Source organism: Rhinolophus hipposideros (genome assembly GCF_964194185.1).
Source record: "Rhinolophus hipposideros genome assembly, chromosome: 15".
Lineage (NCBI taxonomy): Eukaryota > Metazoa > Chordata > Mammalia > Chiroptera > Rhinolophidae > Rhinolophus > Rhinolophus hipposideros.
In genome coordinates, this window is record NC_138061.1 from 22,427,429 (window position 1) to 22,448,963 (window position 21,535).

The 21,535-nt window shown below is 43.8% G+C and overlaps 1 protein-coding gene across 2 annotated transcripts in view; it reads right to left on the minus strand.

The window, feature by feature from the left end:
* The window catches only part of SUFU (SUFU negative regulator of hedgehog signaling), a 95,080-nt gene that overhangs the window by 69,647 nt on the left and 3,898 nt on the right, over window positions 1–21,535 (minus strand). For both annotated transcript variants that reach the window (XM_081075282.1, XM_081075281.1), the window contains exon 2: window positions 20,868–21,002. In XM_081075282.1, the coding sequence (XP_080931408.1) occupies window positions 20,868–21,002 (135 nt within the window). The remainder of the gene's footprint in view (window positions 1–20,867; window positions 21,003–21,535) is intronic.

Genomic DNA, 21,535 nt, shown 5'->3' on the forward strand with positions numbered 1-21,535 from the left:
CCATGCTAGAAGATGCTTGGCAGGACGCAGTGTAAACTGTTTTCTTTCCTTGCTGAACTGCCCTGTTTTGGGGCCATTCCATGTAGGGAGGCTGAGGGAATAGCTAAGCAAACTGAGGCTGGAAGAGCTGCCTCCCAGGGGCTGCAGGTGTGAGAGGAGTGTGAAAACCTAAGAAAATGTAGACCGACTCAGGGTTAAAACTCTACAAAAGGAGATGGGTCACTAGGTCAAAGGGAAGATTTCAAGCAGTCACCAATTAGAGGCAGCTTTGTAAAATGTATTAGACCATTACTCCAGGGCTTTCATCTTGGGCCAAGAAAAATACATGATTTCTAACCGCAAAAACTTGAGAAACAAACTCAAAGAAGCACGTTCCTCAGGATGCACATTGGGGAGAACCTCAGATGCAGAGAGAAATCATACGCATCCAGGCGGCACCGCCTCTCTAAGGAGGGCTCGCACACATGCACACGCATGTACGGGTGTGCATGCACGCACACACATGTGCACGCTGTCTGCCTCCACACAGGGTGCTTTCTGGGCCAGCGCTGCGGCCCAGCCAGATGGTCTCCACCTGCATTTGATTACCACCCACCAGGCTGGCTGGACACATCCTCGAAACTCTGAAACATGAGTTTGGAATGGCACGGCCTCAGGATAAACATACAACCTAGAGCCTGTCAGGTCTCTTTTTCAAGGCAGACTTCCCAGACAATAGCTAAGTGACAAAGTCATTCAGTCTTTAAAGTCCCCTGGAGGGGGCTGGCTTGGTCTGGACTTCCTCACGAGAGGGTTTTTCTAGCCAAAGAGGTTTTGTCTGACCAAAGGATAAAGCCCCTCTTAGGGAGTAGCGGAGTCTCACATCCTCCAAGAAAAGAAAGCATGAGAGGAAACTGGCATGTGCGGCAGAAGGTGGGATCTGGGTCAGAGCAAAGAATTTTTCTAACACATTAGGCTGCTAAAATACTGGCTGCCTTGTGGTAAAGGGGTCCAGTGGGATTTCTTCCTATAGGGATTTTTAAAGGAATACATTACAGATTATCCCCAGTTTGGTAGGGAGGGGCGAGGGGTTCTATCTGTCTCGTTGCAAACGGATGAATGAGATGGCCTCTCAAGATTGTTTCCAGCTCAAGAATTCTGATCCTGCGCATTGAGGTGTCCAGGGAAGAGGATGGCTTTGTCTCAGCCGTTTGGCGAGCCTAGGAAGGGCTGTGCCAGGCTCAAGAGTAACAGCAAACCTACCTATAGGAAGAACACGTGCCTTGAATTCTAGGCACAGCTGTCTGACCACTGGAATCTGACCAAAGGTCTGTCCCAAAGCATCTGACTAAGAAGGTATCACTGACTGAGAAGGTATCCATAAGGCCAAAATGACTGCTAACTCTAGGCAGAAGATAAACAGGAGAGACTCTCTGGAGGAAACACAACAGTTGGGGAGGGCTGAAAGAGCTGACCTAAAAGTTGGCATCTCATGCTCAACACCATTAGTTATCAGGGAAATGCAAATCAAAACCACAACGAGGTACTACTTCACATACTCTAGGGTGGCTAAAATAAAAGACAGACGATAATAAATATTGGCAAAGATGTGGAGAAAGTGGAACCCTCATATACTGCCGGTGGGAATGTAAAATGGTGGAGCTGCTTTGTGGAACAGTTGGGCAGTTCCTCAAAAAGGTAAACATGGAGTTACCACATGACCCAGCAGTTCCACTCCTAGGTATATAACCAAGAGTACTGAAACCAACATTCACACAAAAACTTGTATACTAACGTTCACAGTGTTATCCATAATAGCCAAGAAATGGAAGCAACTCAATGTCATCAATAGATGAATGGATAAACAAAATGTAGCATATTCATACAATGGAATAAAAAGGAATGAAGTACTGATACTTGCTACAACGTGGATGAACCCTGAAAACGTGCGAAGTGACTGAAGCCAGATACAAAAGGCCACATATTATATGATTCCATTTACATGAAATGTCCAGAATAGACAAATCCATAGAGACAGAAAGTAGATTAGTGGTTTCCAGGGACTAGGGGGAGGAAACAACGGGGGAGGGGGGTGACTGCTAATGGGTATGGAGTTTCTTTGGGGGGGTGGTGATGGAAATGTTCTGGAATTAAATAGAAATGCTGGCTGTACAATTTTGTGGATATACTAAAAACCACTGAATTGTACATTTTAAAATGGTAAATTTCATGGTATGTGAATTATATCTTAAAAAAAAAAAAAGCTGGCATCTCAGGTACAACTAAATATTAGGGGAGGCAGGGCCAACCACCCGAAGTAAGCGAGGTCTTTACCTGGCTCTACCTACTAATAACCACTATGATAAACTATGAACACGTACTACAATTGAGGCTTTGCACTAAGCACTTTTCTTATGTCATAGCATTTAATTCTCCAACAACTCTATGACTCAGCCATTGCTATCCTCATTTAACTAACATGTAAAAAGAAAAGATACTTGTGAGAGTTTAAGTAAAATTCCCTAAGTCACACACCCAGCAATGGAGCTCAGACTTGAGGTCTGCCTGACTCCAAGGGCCATCTTCTTATTGCTATGTGACCTAAGAAAAGTTCTCTCTGTGTCTCAGTTTCCTAGTCTATAAAATGGAGATAATAATAGTAACAATAACTATTTCAGAGTTGTTATGAGGAATCAATGTTTAAAAACTAGAATACTGTAAGCATTTTATCACACTAAGTCAAAGAAGCCAGTCACAAAAGACCATATATTGTATGATTCCATTTCTATATGATATATAACCTGTAATATATATAGAACATAAAATGTCCAGAATAGGTAAATCTATAGGGACAGAAAGTAGATTAGAGATTGCCTAGAGCTGCAGACTGAGGAGAAGTGTGGAGTGACTGCTAGTAGGTGTGGATGTCTTTTTAGGGTGATAAAAAAAAGTTCTAAAATTAAATTATGGTGATGGTTACATAACTGTGAATATACTAACTGTATACTTTAAGTGGGTGACTGAATGGTACATGAAGTATATCTCAATAAAGCTAGTTTTTAAAACTGAGAGAAAAAAACAAAGACCGATAGTAAAAAAATTCAGACTGTAGATATAGATATAGAGATACCTGCTTTTAAGCACACGAGATGTACAACCTCACTCATGATAAGAGAAATATAACCTGAATACAAATTAAAACAATGAGATACCACTCTCGCCTATCAGATGGGCAAACATTAAAAAGTATAATATCACATTTCATTACTGAGCCTGTGGGGAAAGAGGAATTCTCAAACATTGCTGGTGAGGATACAAATTAGTACAACCTTTATGGAGGGGAAGTTAGCAATATCTAACAAAATTACATATATGTTTACCTTTTGACCCAGCAATCCCACTTCTAAGAATTTGTAACTGCAAAATATTGGAAACAACGTAAATGCCCATTCATAGGAAAATGGTTCAAAGAGTACTATACAGCTATGAGAAAAAAGGAAGATCTCTACAAACTCATATGGATACTGTTAAGTAAAAAAAGCAAAAAGTACTATTCTATGCTACCTTTTGAGGAAGAAAAATAGGAAATTATACACATATCTGCTCATTAGTGCAAAAAGCAATACAGGAAGGATAAATCAGAAACTATTACGACTAGTTACCTATAGGTGGTAGGTGGGAATGAGGTGGAAAGGACTGCTTGACGGGTGTTTGTGTGTGTGTGTGTGTATTTTCTCTGAATATATATCCTGGTCATAACAGGTGTCCGATAAAGACTTACTGAGTGAGCTAAAGGGCTCAGGCAGCAGCCCTGTCCATTAAGATCCAGCCTGACTCCAGAGGAAGTGGCCCCTGCTGGCCCCCAGTTCCTCTCATGCCCAATGGAAGTGCTCTGGCATTCCTACGGTGCAGCTGACAAGCATCACCCATCTCATGTCACAAAGCAATCACCCACCTATCTTTTCAAGATGTGTTTGCCCCCTGTGAGCCCATGGCACAGCACAGCTGAGCTGCAAGGCAAACACTCTTGGCATCATTGTATGATCATACCCAGCTGGGCTCTGGGCTGCACGTGTGCTGCAGGGGAGCTGGGGGAGCAGGAGTCAGAGTCCAAGTGTCCAGGACTCTGACTCCTTCCAGAAGCAGCAAACATCCATCAACGATCAAAAGACAATTAGGAAAACTCAACATAAAATCTGATCCACTGCTCTGCCTGGACAGTTTTAACTCCAGAACACCCAGTAGGACCCCTGGTTAGTCTGCCCCAAAACAAACGTGGAGAAGCCAGGGCACAAGAAGCGGATCTGGCCTTTCTCCTCATCCTCCTGTCCATCCCAGCCTTCCATGACCCGGGGATGCTCCAGCTCTTGACCTAGTTACTAAAAAGACTGCATCGTGGGCCACAGGACTCCGGCACTGCTTAAGGAGGGTGACTAACTTGCCGGGGACTTTCCGGGCTTTTAGAATTGAAAGCCCCACATCCGGGGGAAACCATCAGTCTCAGGTAAATTGAGAGAGTCTGTCAGCCGACACTGAACTGTCACTATCTGACCACACAAAACAAAATGTTGTCACATTTATGTACCAACTATGGAGTTTGGATGAATTTATTCAATGGTACTTATAAGAGGAAAAAATTTAGAAGCAATAAGTTCTGATGCATTATGTGGTGGGACGTTACACAGTCATTAAAAATGAGAGTTCTAGAGCCAGCCCGGTGGCTCAGGCGGTTGGAGCTCCGTGCTCCTAACTCCGAAGGCTGCTGGTTCGATTCCCACATGGGCCAGTGGGCTCTCAACCACAAGGTTGCCAGTTCAACTCCTCGACAACCGCAAGGGATGGTGGGCTGCGCCCCTGCAACAAAGATTGAGCACGGCACCTTGAGCTGAGCTGCCGCTGAGCTCCCAGATGGCTCAGTTGGTTGGAGTGCGTCCCCTCAACCACAAGGTTGCTGGTTCGATTCCCGCAAGGGATGGTGGGCTGTGCCCGCTACAACTAACAGCAACTGGACCTGGAGCCGAGCTGCGCCCTCCACAACCAAGATTGAAATGACAACAACTTGACAAAGACTTGGAAGCACAAACTGTTCCCCAATAAGGTCCTGTTCCCCTTCCCCAATAAAATCTTTAAAAAAAATCAGAGTTCTAAAAGCAGGAGGACTAATTTCTGAGATCTGAGACGCAAAGGGCTTTCCATCTCTAATTGGTGAGGAGGAACAGAAAGTTTATGTCACAACCCCACTCTACAGCCTCTATTGTTTGCTGTTCACCTATTGTTAACTATAGGACAAAATATAAACAACTCTTTTTTAAATGGTCATGAAATTAAAACCCTTGTACATTGCTGGCGGGAATGAAAATGGTATAGCTGCATTGAAAACAGTGTGGTGGGTCCTCAAAACATTAAACATAGATTTATCATAGGATCCAGCAATTTCACTTCTGTGTATATACAAACAGAAATGAAAACTGGGGCTTAAAACAGATACTTGTACACAGATTGCAGCATGCTTCACAATAGCCAAAGGTGAAAACATACCAAAATGTCCATGGATGAATGAATGGATAAACAAAATATGGTATGTCCATACGATGGAAAATTATCCAGCCTTAAAAAGGAAGGAAACTCTGACATGTGCTACAACGTGAATGAACCTTGAAGACATTATGCTAAGTGAAATAAGCCAGACACAGAAGGACAAACATTGTATTACTCCACTCATATAAAGTACAAATTCACAGACACAGAAAACAGAAAGATGGTTGTCAGGGGGTGCAGGAATGAGGAATAGGGAGTTATTGTTATTGTTTGGGAAGATGAGAAAGTTCTGGAGATGGATAGTGGTGATGGTAGCATAACAATGTGAAAGTACTTAATTTCACTGAACTACATATCTAAAAATGATTAAAACGGTACATTTGATGTTATATATATTTTACTACAAAACAAATGGTGATGAAAAAGCATGAACCAAAATTTAATATAAAGTATGATTTAAAATATTAACGTTTGTGTATACACACATAATGTAAAGATATGAGAAAAAATATGTATGAGGAAAAGAAAGAAAATGCAATGAAATGACTATAGTGGCTATCATAGTTCAGTTTTTCTTTTTCAAACTTCTTTGTATTTTCCAATTTTTCTACTGTTTATGATGTCCAGTGTAGACTGTAAACCCCACAGGACAGGATTCAGTACTGTATCTGCAGGTCTAGCCTGCCAGTCCTCTCACAGAATTTGTTGGCTGAGTGCACATATTGGAGAGGTCCATGGTCAATGCCCCCTTTCTCTGGGGGTGGCTGGATACTTCGATTGGTATCTGGAGCAAGGAATGTTGGGCCAGCTAAAGCTGCTGCTGATCTTGTGAAGGTGGCACCTCTAAAGTCAGGTCTAGGTACTATGGCTGTCTCAAGATCAATGCTGGTGTCAAAAGAAAAAGAAGAGGGGACCATTTGCCTCAGGAAACATATGGCACAGGAGGCCCGGTCAGTCCAATTCCAGAACCAGGGGTGATGTCACTTCATTCCTTATTGTCCCTTCTTACCCCTTCTTCCTTCTGTACACCCTAGTCCTGGGCTAGAGAGAGAATGGGGCAGACCAGTCCTCCATTCTGGGATTGGTCTTCCTTGCCAACGAGCCCTTCTCCTTGGGAATTAGGCTTTTGAACAATTCACACTGATACTTCATTAGCTGTTTTGAAATGGTGTTCGGTGACTACACAAATGCTATATATATACTAGGTAGTAAAACTTTGTAAAACTCTTTTGAAATATGTTTATATGGTAATATTCTGACATAGCTAAGATTTCTTTAAATTTCCAGGTATATTAATTTTGTATAAACTTAAAAAAGGAAAGAATGAGGTGGGAGGGAGATTGGGAGGCTGGGTGACAAAGGTGAAGGGACTGAGAAGTACAAATTGGCAGCTACAAAGTAGTCATGGGGATGTAAAGAACAGCAGAGGGAATACAGTCAATAACATCGTAATAACTATGTATAGTGTCAGGTGAGGGCCAGACTTATTGGGGCGATCACTTTGTAACTTATATAGATGTCTAACCACTATGCTGTATATCTGACACTAATATAATATTGAATGCCAACTGTAATTGAAAAAAAAATTTTTTTTTTTAAAGAACGAAAGAAATAAACAAGAAAAACTCCGTCAGTTGAGACTCTGCAATATCACACTGAGCTGGGAGTGTGGCAAGGCGACAGTGCAGGGCAGCCGTCTGAGTTTTAACTCTGAGTCGTAGATGCTTTTTCCACATCATGCCATCCAACCAGATTCGGGGAACGCATTTGCCTCGCTCAAGTAGATGTTTCCTGAGACCCCTTGCTGGGAGCCAAAGACCACACTCCCACAGCATTCCTCAAGTTTAAAAACAGTAGCTCCCTGGACTGATTCAGCTGAGAATCCAGCCAAACAAACTCACCTGGTTCCCAACACTTAGGACGGCTTCACTCTATCCCAGTGAGCCAAAGAGCTTCCCAGACTGAGACACAAAACCTAACAAAAGCACCAAGCCCAGAGCAGCAGACCCTTACTCTGCAGGGTGGTGGAAGCTCACAGTCCACTCTCCCCCAGTGGAGACGTACTGTACCTTCTTCTTTCTACTTCCAACCGTCACCAAAGAATGGAGAGCTAAGTCCCCTGGGGGATTCCAAGACAGCCTGTCACTCTATAGGAATTCTGGGCCAAACAAAGGCTGGCGCCTGGGTTTCTTGGCATCATTATTGACAGCTGCCACTCTTGGCTTTAAAGTAACACTTATACAAAGATCTTCTAAAAAAATAAAAAGACAGGTTAGGTCTATGGCGGCAAGATCACAGCCTGATTTGGGGAGTGAGGTGACATCTGCACACAGTGTACAGCATAGGGCTTCTCGCAGACCCGAGAGCCAGGTATTCTGCCCAAGGGCCTTCTGTCCACCCACTATCCTCCAGGACTCTGGGAAGCCAGCCACCCCAGATCGAGACATTTGAAAGAGGGTAATGGGAAGAAACAAATCTTTTCAGCATCTCAGTTCCCCAAGAGCAAGGACTATACTTTTGGCGTGTTCTGTACACGGGCACATCATGTCACAGCCGAGCAAATGCTAAATGGTAATAATATCCCCACTGCTGTCCAAAAAGATAATCAGACTGAAACATCCAACGACAAGCAAGATAAGACAGTATTAAAAAGCAATGAGCCTTCCTCTCACTCACTATCAAAGTCAGACTCAAATATCTTAACGACATTTCCTTTGAGGCAATGTAGCTGCTGTACCTTTTTCGGGAAATAAAACCACCCCTCAACTCTGTTCTCTTGCCTTCACATCAATGCTGAGATCCCACATTACTGAAAAATTTCCTAAAGCCCCTCCCCTGTGCCCCCCACTACATCATCCCTCTGCTTCCCTCATCAGTCAACAGATAATTTGTTGAACATCACATTCTTTACGTGTCTTCAAACTCTCCAATCTCATCTTGCCCCACTGCCCTCCTCCCTTACCAAGCCCCAAACATACTGGCCTTCTTTCTGTTCTTGGAACACCTCAAGGTGCTTCCTACCTCAGGGCCTTTGCACTAGCTATTTTCACTGCCTACCGTCTACACATGGTTGAGTGACCAGAGCGTTGCACTACTTGAGGGAGCACTGCCTGCACAGAAAGCCACCGGATGGTTCTGCGCAGAGGAGTGACATATATGAGATGCTATGGATACTGCTTCCAGCCACAGAGCTAGCACAGAACTAAGATATCCACGTCACCAACGCTCCTGCAAAGCTCCAACCCCAAAGGCTTCCTGCTCAGGTGCTGCCTTCCTTCTGGGACCTTTCTCTGGGCAAAACCCCTGGCTACGGGAATGAAAAATTGCCAGATTGGCTTTAGGAGGGCAGGAATCCAGCACGTCTGCAACCCAATATATGGGAAAAGCTACAGCAAGAAGGAGAAGGGGTTAGGGCAAGCCATGGTGTCATCTGCCGGGTTTTCACTACTACGCTTTTGCCTCTAACCAACAAAGCTTTTCAGAAACATTTAGGCATCACATCTGCAACAGGCAGAAAGCCCAGCTAGCCAGCTGGACCCCCTGGGATCAGGAGGTTAGGGCAGTCCCATTCTCAAGTAGTTACCCTTCCCCACAGGAATGGCTCCTGAGATCAGAGTAAGGGAAACTAGTGGTCAGAGGCAGCGCTCCAAGCGCCCTCAGGCATCACATGGAGGTCAGCACTGGAAAAACAAAACATCTCCTTGATTGGCCTTCTTGTGGTAAAGCTGGTTCTACTACCAGAGACTCAAGAAGCCTGAATAACATGGGAGGAAATAGGAAGGTGATGGATTTTTTAAAGGCCCCCAGCTTTCACTAACATGCTAGTAAAGGGCCTGGAGTCCAATGAACCATATTTCTCTGAGAAGCGGCTATGAACCCATATTCTCACAGACAAAGGGGCTACTGGCCTCGCCCCAAACATAGGCCTGACCACGTTTCTGAGTCTCAGGACTCCTCACAAAGAGCCCTCCACCAGGGTTCAAGGCATGGACCGCAGAAAAGGAGGCAAGGGCTTCTGCATGATGACCTACGGATCTGAGACTGTATCAGGCCCACCTTCCCATACATAATGTTTTCTAATTCAAGTACCCTTCAGCCAAAACGACTAGAAGCTCCATGAAGACCAGGACCAAGAGTATGCAGTTCGTTACTACATACCTCATGCCCAGAACTGTCCCTACAATGACTACCTCTATAATGAATGAATGGCCAGTCCTCCAAATGAAGAAGAGAGGCCAGTGATTCACGGTGGGTGGGAATCGAGTATACTAGCCGGTAGACCCGGTGCCAGGAGAGGACAGTGGGCCACCCATTCTCCTAGATCCACTGATCAGATCCTGCTGTAGACATACAGTATTAGTACATCGTTTGATTCCTATGTATGGCAGGAAGCCTCACAAGCCCTAAATAGTAACCATTTCTTTCAGGCACTTGCCTGAAAAGAATCTCACCCATCTCTTGGCATTTGTGCTCATACCTGTGAACCTTCTGTATACCTTGGGTGCCAGGAGCCCGGGGCACTCTGTAAGCCGGTGCCACATCTTCTGTAAGCGCACACCCAAGAAAGGGAGAAACGAGGAGGCTCGTGGTGTTTACTTCCAGGTGACAACGACCACCAAATGTACACACTGGTCACCTTTCTAAGGGGAAAACATCACCATGCACGGCGACCTGCAGTTAAAGGATCACGGTGTTGTGGGCAGCCAGCACGGTTGGTGCATATACTACCTAAACTGCTCTGCACTTCTGGGAGAAGTGAAGCAGGAAAAACAACCGTGGTACATACATACCATGGGACACTCACTATTCAGCTAATGCAACACAGCAAGGGGTGGGAGCTGTCTTCCCAAGCAAATGTGCTGTTTTCAGAGTCTGGAAACCCTGGCAGCCGTGAGCAAGTTGAGCTTACAAAACAGCATTAGCCAGGTAGTAGGGAAGCCTTGGAAAATGTTAGGTCCCAAATGAAGGGAACTCACACAAGACAGAAGCCCTGAAACACCTGGGATGGCATCAGTCATGATGAACTGCTTACAGAAATCATCGAGAGGACAGACACAGGATCACAAACAGAAGGCGACAGGATTAGGAATGCTTTTTTTTCACCATCCTTATTTTCCAACATTTTTGATAAAATGTTTCAACTGCCTTTACAAATGAAAAAAGCAAATTTATAACTAAAAAGTGACAACTATAATGGACAGAACAGGAAAAATACAGGCCAGGAAAGTTTGGGATTTTGGAAAATCCTCTTCATCCGGTTCAACCAAGACAGAGTTGGAGGTCTGGCTGAGGCTTCCAGGAGCCTGGTGGACTTGTTTCTCACGTAAGACAAGGTTAAGCTCACTAGGGTACCAGTGGACAAGTCTGCACACAGTCTTTCTATGGTCTGTACTGGAGGGCACAGTCAATCCCGAACCTTGGGAATGAGGTTTAAGCCCTACGACCAGCTACAGACTATGAAAGATACCATCCTGGGAGGAAAAAAGGTACAGAACTCATGAGCCAGCCCCAGTTAAAACCAACGGAGATGGAGGGATTCATATGTGGGCCCAGCACCTACTCAGGGGAACTAACTCATTAATTGCTGGAAAAGTGACCAAAAGGAAAACAGGCCAGAAAACATAATAAGCCCCACTGTCTGAACTCAGGAAGTGAGAAAAAGGGGTATATGTGGTCAGGGGTGGAGTGGAAAATGGGAGGAAACGAGGAACAAAAACAAAGACAGGTCACCCAAGAAGAGATACAGATGACTGATATGCGTATGAAAAGATGTTCACCATCTCACATCATTAGGGAACTGCAAATGAAAACAGGGAGATACCGATCCACCCTTCTAGAATGGCTAAAATCCAAAAATATGACAATATCAAAATGCTGGTGAGAACACAAAATAAGAGGAACTCATTCATTGCTGCTGGGAATGCAAAAGGTACAGCCACTGGGGAAGACAGTTTGGCAGTTTCTCAGAAAACGAAACATCGTCTTATCACATGATCCAGCAATTTAATCCAAATGAATTGCAACTTGTGTCCACACAAAAACCCACATATGAATATTTATGGCAGCTTTATTCAAAATTACCAAAAACTGGAAGCAATCAAGATGCCTTTCAATAAGTGAATGGATAAACTATGGTAGATACATACAATGGAATATTATTCAGTGATAAAAGGAAACGAGCTACCAAGCCCTAAAAAGACATGGAGGGACCCCAAATGCATATTGCTTAGTGAAAGAAGTCGGTCTGAAAAGGCTACGTACTATGTGATTCCAACTATACAACATTTTGGAAAAGGCAAAAGTGAAAAAGAAGTAAAACAATCCCTGGTTGCCAGGGGTTTGGGAGGAGGGAAGAGGGATGAATAGCAAAGAACAGGGCATTTTTAGGGCAGTGAAACTATTCTGTATGATTCTGTGATGGTCGATACAAGTGTATTTGTATTTGTCCAAACCCACAGAACTATATAACACAAAGAGTAAACCATAATGCACGGACATTAGTTAATAAAAATGTATCAGTACTGGTTCATCAATTGCAACAAATGTACCGCACTAATGCAAGATATTAATAATTAGGGAAACTATAAGCAGAGGAGAGAAAGGATATATGAGAACTCTTTATACGATCTGTTCAATTTTCTGCAAACCTAAAACTGCTCTAAAATACAGTCTATTAATTTTAAAACCATTACAGAAACCAAAATGTTTTAAAAAACGATCTGACAATCTGCACTGATGTCAGGACAGAGAGAAAAACTATTCTCAGCAGGAGACAAAACCTCTTCACATCAAAAATCTTTCACAGATTGGCACTGCAGACACCTTGGTGTGGTACTCCTTGCTTCTAAATGTTCCTCATTTCAACGCCCTCTCCCCAGGAAAGAAGAATCAGATACGCCGCATGTCCTTGTCAAGGCAAGCTCTTGGGGCCTCAGCAGAAGTACAATGACCACACAAGAAGCATGACCGTGTGAACTTGACATCTAAGCAATGAGCATCACCTCTGTGCTGTTAAGAGTTGCAGGCTTCCCTGGCAACTTACTAAAAATGACTCTAGTATGGCTGCAGAAGCCTTGACTTGAGGGACGACACAGGATTCTGTCACCTACTCTCCAGTTCTACCCTCCTCCCATTACCCAGCAGGACTCCTCCTTCTCTACAAAGCTGCTTCAACATCCAGCTCAACATTTCCTCCACAAAGCACTTCCTGCTTAACTCTTCACTCTATTAATCCAAGATTAACAATGAATTTAGGTGCACAATTGGACAGGGGTCTCCAGCCCCACCCCATCTTTGCACAGGCAGAGGAAGAAGAGGGTGAGGACCGCTGGAGCCAGGCTGCCTGGGTTTATAGCCCAGCTCCAGCATTCACTGGCTAGGTTCACAAATTCCTTCACATCTCTGTGCCTCAGTTTCCTTGTACAATAAGATTCATAATCCCTACCCTATTATGAATTAAACAGGATTTAATCCTCCTGTTGTGAGGATTAAATGAGTTTACTTACAGCAGTTAAAATAGTGCCTTGCAAACAGTAAGAGCTCTGAGTGTTTGCAATTATTATTATATGTGTCAAGTCTCTGGAAGCAGTGAAGACCACGAGGGACAGCCTCAAAGCGACAGAAGTCAGGCAAAGTCAAAAGCCACTGCCAGCCCCAATCCTCGATGTCTTCTTTCCCAGGGACTTCGCCACCTCTTACCAAGCAGATGCTGAGTTTTTGGGACAGGAGCAAGATGTGACTTCTTGCTGCCCGACCACCTCTCACATCATCTTCTCCAGTCCTTGCCTGTACCAGGGACTGACAGAGCTTCGCTGGTGGAATGTGCTGCACGGCTCAGTGCTGTGTCCGGGAGCTCAGCAGGCAGCTCAGCTGCAAAGTTACGTGCAGGGGTGAGGGGACCATTCTTTTGGGGCTCAGATCAGAGAGGACAAGATCACTCCCCACATATCTCAGGACCAGACGTCAGAACTGAGCTAATGAAACAGGAGACATAGCTGAATGGCATACCTCAGACGCGGCACAGTGGAATGAACTTCAAAGGCAAAGGCCAAAGTCCAGAGTCAGGACCTCTGAATCAGAACGCTGGCAAGGTTAGACGCTGGCAAACCCAGACTCAGAACATGGCAGGTGTGAGGACATTCGATATGAACAAAGCCGCAGGGTGGAAGATGGGAGCCTAGACAGGTGGGCTGAACAGGGAAGAATCCTGGGACTGAGCGATCCGATCTCGTCCAACCCACAAAGGTTTCCGAGTCTGTGCAGAATGAGAAGGGAACTTCCAGGGCTGACCAGCCCGCGGCGCCACTGCAATATCAGTCACTATCCAATAATCAGGTCTATTGGACTTTTTAAAAAATCATAGTTAACATATAACATTATATTAATTTCAGGTGTACAACATAGTGACCTTACAAAATGATCACCTCTCAGACTTTTTAAAGAGAGTTTGACTGGACCAGTTCAAGAAATCTCTTCCTAACTGTCCCCTTACTGCCAAGGGACTCTGAATTGGAAAATGTGGAATCTTTACCCCATGAAGTTTGAAAAGCTAACCCATGTTGCACATGAAACGCTTTATAAAGGATGAAACCACATACCCACACAGATCTGCTGGGAGCCCTGCAATGCCTTAGGCCTTCCTGTGGTTACAAAAGAAAAGGAATTCTCAACGTTCTAAAATTCAGACATCCTGGGGCCTAAAATCCAACCCAGAGAGGTGGTTTCAGCTTCAGGAAGAGCTCTGCCCCCATGCTGGCCCCTACTCCCACCCTGGGTCAAGACCAAGGGTGCCCGACTCTTTCTAGGGAGCCCAGACCCCCTGCCCGCAGCAGGCAGCAGGAACCACTTCACATAGTCATCCTGAAATGAATCAACTCTGGGATGGATGAAAGGCAAAAGGACCAAAGCGTCAGGGGGGGCCTGGATGAGCCTTCATAGGACTTCCTCAGCTTGCTGTGCCCAGCTGCAGGGAGGGCTGGGATCTGCTGTCTGTGTGTGGCTTAGAGGCATTCTAGCTGTCAGCGTCATGAGAGGTTTAGGAAGAAAACATACGGGGACCACGGGACCACGCTCCCAGGACAGGTGTGTTATAGCAAAGACAGGATTTCCACTGGAAACCCCAGGGGATGAAATGGCACTACAACTTCCTGCAAACCATGCTCTGAAGAGGGAAAATTAGCATTTCCCATTTGCAGGGGACCAAGGCCACACAAAATAACAAGTGGAAAAGTTAATCTGTATCCAGTGTTTTAATGAATAACTCATTCAGTGCAGAGCCCAGCTGAGAGGAACCTGAAGGGAAAAGGAGGTTCTCCACCAACCCAATAGAGGCAGGCACAGAAAACCAGACACCAAGGGGGCAAGAATGACTCCAGACTCGATGGACATATCTGCCGAGAAGCCAGTGTTTGTGGGGGCACAGCCCACATCGACCTTGGCAGTAGAGGTGGTGTGGGCTCTACCACATGGGGCTGCCAGTCTTTGGACAAACACACACAAGGCTGTCTTTGGAACCAGCCCGACATGTACAGCACATGACCTGCCCAGTGGAATCTCATTAGGGAAGTCCGCCTGAGATCACAGTCAGCACCTAGCCAGCCTCTCGCACCTTGCTTAGGCCCCTGGCTGTCTGGATCCAGCTTCTTGCACAGCCCCACAAATCCCTGCATTCCAGTCCACAGCTGCCCAGCCACAAAAGGAAGACCCAGAGCTGCAGGCTTTGGACAAGCACTTGGCAGCTGTCGCTCAGCTGTCTCACACCTCCCAGGTCTAGGGGAAGAGCAACAGCACAGCTCTGCTGCTGAAGTCAACGGGGGCAGCCTTAGGGTTCCTAGAAAAGCACTCCATTCTCTATTCTCCCTCTCGTACTTGTTCCATCTCTCCAACTTCAAAAACAGCCTCTTAAGAACCTTTTAATCTAAACAAGTGCTCTCTTGTCCTGTTTCCTTTCCTGAACGTAAACAGGGAAAAACCTTAGATGGAACTGGCCGTCCCAGGGCTCATCCAATCAGCTTGCTCTTCATCCTTTTTAGGGCTACCAATGTGGGGCTCCCTTCCTGCCCCCAAAGCAAATCTGCCAGGGACAAGAAATGCAGGGAACACTTGGGCTTCTGTTTGTCCTTATCTTCAACAAACTGTGAGGAGAAGGAGAGATCTTAATGGGAGAAGGTACTCAGTAGGCATTTAATAAATGCTGTTGACTAATTAAAATGGAAAGGTGATATAGCGCATTGCCTAAAAATGTAGGCTTTGGGGTCACTAGACTTGGCTTCTAATTTGCCACCTGTGAAGTAAGTTCTCTTAACTCTTAATATCTTTATCTGTAAGCAAGAGTTGCTAAGAATTCCTGGGGTGGCCGGTTAGCTCAGTTGGTTAGAGCACGGTGCTCTTAACAACAAGGTCGCCGGTTCGATCCCCACAGGGGCCACTGTGAGCTGCGCCCTCCACAACAAGATTGAAACAACTACTCGACTTGGAGCTGATGGGTCCTGGAAAAACACTTGAAAAAATAAATAATTCCTTACATCATAGAATTACTATAAGGATAACATAAAATGATAATTTTATATAAAGAATTTAGCACTGACCTGGAATTTGGTAAAAACTTAAAAAAAGAAAGTTTGCTTACATTATCGTCTTAAAGATAAACAATGCCCCATATGTTCCTTTCTCCCTTATCCTGAGAGAGCATAGAACACTGGGGATGTTAGCAGACCCTGCTGCGCTCATTCACTGCTGTGTGGTCTTTGGAGGTACTGGACTTCCCTCAACTGTTAAGGGAAATGGACTAGATCAGTGTTTCCTGTTCATCTCTGACACTAAATAAGACTGAACCATACTTTTAAACATAGTTCTCTTTCAGTTTATTTCTAATCATGTGTAGGGTCAGGTTCTCCTTGGTGTTAGCATGTCTTTTTAACACTTCTCTCATATTTGTTGCTAATCTCTTGAAAAAGAGAAAGCTGGTTTTAGGCTTAGAATCTTTCTGCGACAGGCCACAGTATTAAGCCAGAATTTAATAACATTGTTTTATTATCACCATGTTTATTTCCATACCTTTTGTCTACAGCAAGCGATACTGGTTTCCATATATGATAGTGATTTAACTTTTAAAATTATATTTATATCAGTTTTTAAAAGGAGGGTTAGTTTCGCAACAACATAGATGGACCTAGAGAATATTATGCTAAGTGAAAGACAAATACCATATGAGCTCACTTATACGTAGAATCTAAAGAACAGAATAAACGAACAAACAAAACAGAAATCGACTCATACATACAGAGAACAAACTGATGGTTGCTAGATGGGAGTGGGTTTTGGGGGTGGGTGAGAAAGGTGAAGGGGTTAGGAAGTACAAATTGGTAGTCACAAAAAAGTCACAGGGATGTGAAATACAGTATGGGGCATATAATCAATAATGCAATAATGTTGTAAAGACTATGTAGGGTGTCAGATGGGCACTGGACTTATTGGGGGATCACTCCATCGATTATATAAATGCCTAACCACTGCCTGTACCATTGAAACTAATATAAAATAATACTAAATATCAACTCTAATTAAATATATATACATATACAGTCACAGGATGTGAAGTACAGCATAGGGAATACAGTCAATGATATTATAACAGCTATCTACGGTGTCAGAGGGGTAGTAGACTTGTTGGGGTTATCACTTTGTGAGGGGTGTAAATGTACACTCGAAACTAATAAAAATAAATAAATAAATAAACAGATAAATAAAAAAATAAAAGGAGGGTTAATTTAAAGAGAACATAAAGAAGATAATATACTATAGGTGGCAAAAATTATGAAGGCGGCACTAGAAGTTTTGGAAATACTGGGCTAGACTATTTTTAAAGCTTCTCTCGGCCCTAAAAGTGAATGTTGGTGCCCAAGGGTGGCAGGCTGCAGATCTCACCCCAGCCCCCTTCCCACCAGGTTCCTCGCAAACTCCATTGGAGCTTCTTCAGATCCAGCAGCCTAACAATCATGCGCTACACTATGCTCCCCGATCATGTTCTACATCCATGGACTGTAGCATTTATTACCCGGGACTATAACCATCTCTCTATGTTCATTTCCCCTTGAGAACATGAGCTCCTTGAGACAGGAAGTCTGTCTTGCATTTTCTCCCCAAGACATCAATTATGATGTTCTGGGCCTGGTACAAAATAGGTGCTTGATGAATGCATGTTGAATAAATGAACCAAGGCTTCTGCCCTTTTCCCACTGAATGAGAAGACAAAAGACAATGGAAAAAGAATGTTGCCAGAGATTCATTTGCCGTCATTCCAAGTTAACACTTCTTAGCACTTAAGCTGGAAGATAGAACGCTAACCTTTCTGACCTCAGCTTCGAGCACTAAGTAAGATGAGAATCTATGAATCTGTTTCAACGAGGCCTCACCACATGAGATGTTTGGAAAAGCAAACTTTTTCTTTAAGAAACTTACCAGGAGCAAGAAAAGACCAGTCACACCAGCACAAGGCCAATTACAAAGGTACTTTCTGACTTCTGCAATATAGACCAGAACCGGGTAAATATCCAAGAACATTCCACCCATGTCCTAGTGGCAGGATATAATACCAGAAAACACTAGGCTTGACTGGTGAGGAGAAAGCCCAAACGGAGATGTCACTAGCGTTGTCAGTAACATATGAATATTGAAGTGCTTTAGAAATATAGAAATGACACACAGGTCCAAGGGTACTATTAAACTAGGAAAAACAGTAAGAAAGGCCCTCTTTCAAATTGAGGTTGTCCCTTCTGAAATATGGGGCTTTCTCAGTTATGTTTTTCGTGTCATTTTGGGCCTTGGATCCATACCTGATAAGCAAGTAAACTGTAAGAATCTTTGAGCCACATAGGAAATGGTATTCTTTTAACTATTATAAATCTGTCAACAAAAACGTATAGGCCAGCAGCACTAAATACCTTCTGCAGTTTTTTATTAAGAATATAAATTAAAATCCAGCATAGTCTCTTTACTCCCTGCATCTGTTTGCTATTCTAGCTCCATTATTAATACTGTAATGCAGAGTCCCCGTTCAGGCAAGATTAATTCCCTGTTCCCAAAGCCTTCTGCTGACATTGCAATGGATCCATTCAGAAGGCTGTAAAGGCAAGCCCCGGCATTGCTCCCAACACATCGTCAGTGAGATGAGGCCTGGGCCTCTGAGCTTAATAAGAAAAAAGAGGAAGTTAGGTTGTGGCTTTGATCAGGGAGGTGGTGTAGCCCAATGGTTAAGAGCTCAGACTCTGCACTCAGAAAGTTCAATTCAATCCTAACTCTTTTACAGCCTAGATGTGTGACTTTAGGCAATTCACTTAACCCCTCAAGGGACTCCGTTTCCTCTTCTATAAAACGGAGATAACAAAAGAACCTGAGAAGATTGTAAAGCATTTGACACAATAATATAGAAGATAGTAAGACCTAAAACAAAGCAAATAAATAAATAATATTATTATTATTATCTTCTTCATCATCATATCATCACCATCTCCAGAATCAGCCTCTTATGCTGAGGCAGGGCAGGAAAAGCCCTGCTACTTTCTACCTACACACCCTAAGCGGTCACCACTGAGATACCAAAAAGATGGTGCAAGAGGCAAAAAAGAGTGTGAAAAGCAAAAACAGAAGAGGATATGATAATAGAAATAGAATCAGTTCTCGATTAACCATGCTAACGAGAGGGAGAAAAGATGGCATTCAAATTTAAGAAAAGTATAGTGTTTCCCCAAAAATAAGACCTTGCTGGACCATCAGCTCTTATGAGTCTTTTGAAGTAAAAATTAATACAAGACCCGATCTTATTTTACTATAAGACCTGGTCTTACATAATACAACGTAATATAAGTCCGAGTCTTATATTAATTTTTGCTCCAAAAAACACATTAAAGCTGATGGTCTGGCTAGGTGTTATTTTCAGGGAAACACGGTATAGATGGAAAAAAACGTTTTTGAAGGTGGCTGGTTTTGCCAATGGTTAGAGCCCAGTGCTCATACCACCAAGGTCGCCGGTTCGATTCCCACATGGGCCAGTGAGAAACAACTGCTTGAGCTTGGATCTGAGCATCCAGTGGGTGGCCAGTTCACTCAGTGGTTAGAGTGCTGTTCTCATTACACCAAGGTGGCCAGTTCAATTCCCACATGAGCCAGTAAGCTATGCCTTCCACAACTAGATTTAAAACAACGACTAGACTTGGAGCTGAGCTGCACCCCCCACAACTAACTGAAAACAACGACTTGACATGGAGCTGATGGGTCCTGGAAAAACACACTGTTCCCCACTATACCCCAATAAAAATTTAAACAAAAGAAAAAAATGTTTTTTAAAATTAGAGACAGTAGCTTATTAGAGTATGTGACATAATTGTTTAAGAGGCAATAGAGCTCAGTCATAAGAGTATGAACTCTAGAGCCACATTGCCTGCATTAGAATCCTGGCTCCACCAATTCAAAGCTGTGTGACCTTAAGTTATAGAATCTCTTTGTGTCTCAGTTTCCTTATCTGTAAAGTGGTAAAATTAGTACCTATCAACATTATACAGTTGCGATAAAAATAAAATTAATTAATATATAGACATATAAAATGATTGGAACAATGCATGGCTCATAATCAATGCTTAATAAATGTCAGCTTTTATTATTATTACTGTTGCTATTGTTTTAGCTGATTCAATACTAGGTTGATTACATTTAATTTAATATTAAAACTTGCTTAAATTTGGTGATTACAGAAGAAAGTAGGGGAGGAAAGTAGGATTTAGAAGTGTACAGGGCAGCAAATGAAAGACAGACTAGGGTAAGAAAATGTACTGTGGCTAATCTGAGCACAGATAACTGCAGGTTAAGAGAAAGTAGGTCAGATGGATAGAGATGATATATTCGTAATAAAACAAGTAGAGTAAAATGTTAATGGTAGAATCTAGGTAGTGGGCAGATGAGTGTTCACTATAAAATTCTTTCAACATTACCTTATGTTTAAAATTTTTCTTAATAAGCTAGAGGGAAAAACAGAAGTAGACTTAAAGGAGTCAACATGAGTTCTGGGTCATAGCTATGCTGCCTGACCTCTGAGCTCAAACACCAGAGCACACTGGGAAAAACCCAACACTCATCATCGACCCTTTCCCACACCAGGTGAGCAGAGCCTGGGTACTGACTTGGACCCCCTCGATACAAGTAGATACAGGCAGAGGACAGAAACCCAGGAGTTCCACCTGCGAAGTGCCAACCCCACAAGACTATGACATTACCAGCCCTGTCCAGGAAAACCTCAGAAATAAGGTTTGAGGCTAAGGAATGGACAGGTGGAAGGTGGGCAAATGGCACACACTCACTCATGGACTCTGCTGTCGCCATAGAGATCGCTCAGGCCGAAGCTGATGTAGTGCCAGTGCTCAGGGATGTTGGCAGAAGGGCTCCCCACGTTCCTGTACATGCTAACATAGTCCAACGGATCAGGGCCGCCCAACCTGCAAAAGACAAAACAGGAGTGTCAGGAGCCTGAAAGCAGACAGTGTGAAGCTAAGGGCCACTGCCTTACAAACCAAAAAGGCCCATTCTGAAGGAAGCTGGGTGAAAGGTAACTAAAGGGAGGCCACACCTCTCTGGGATAAGCCAAGGGCTGGGCAACTAGAGGTTGCCCAATTCCGAAAGCACGACAGACTCCTTTCTCCTCTCCCCAACAGGTAGGACCTCTTTAAGATATAAAACCGACTGGGTGGTTGCCCCTTTTGCTTCCTCCGGTTTCAAATGCCCAATCCTAAATGGGATTGACTGGGATTGTCTCTCTTCCATGGTGCCTGGAAACATCCCACGTTTCGAGGCAAGAGGTGCCTCAGTCAATCCAATTGGCCTCTGTAGAAAGATCATCCTGAGCATCCCCAAAGGAAGAAGAGGCTCACCTCCACTCCTGTCTCTTAGACAGCTAATTCCTGAAAGACTATATTGTGCCCTATGTTAATTACAGTTTGTTCTTAACAAACCCAGTGCCTTCAGACCCCTA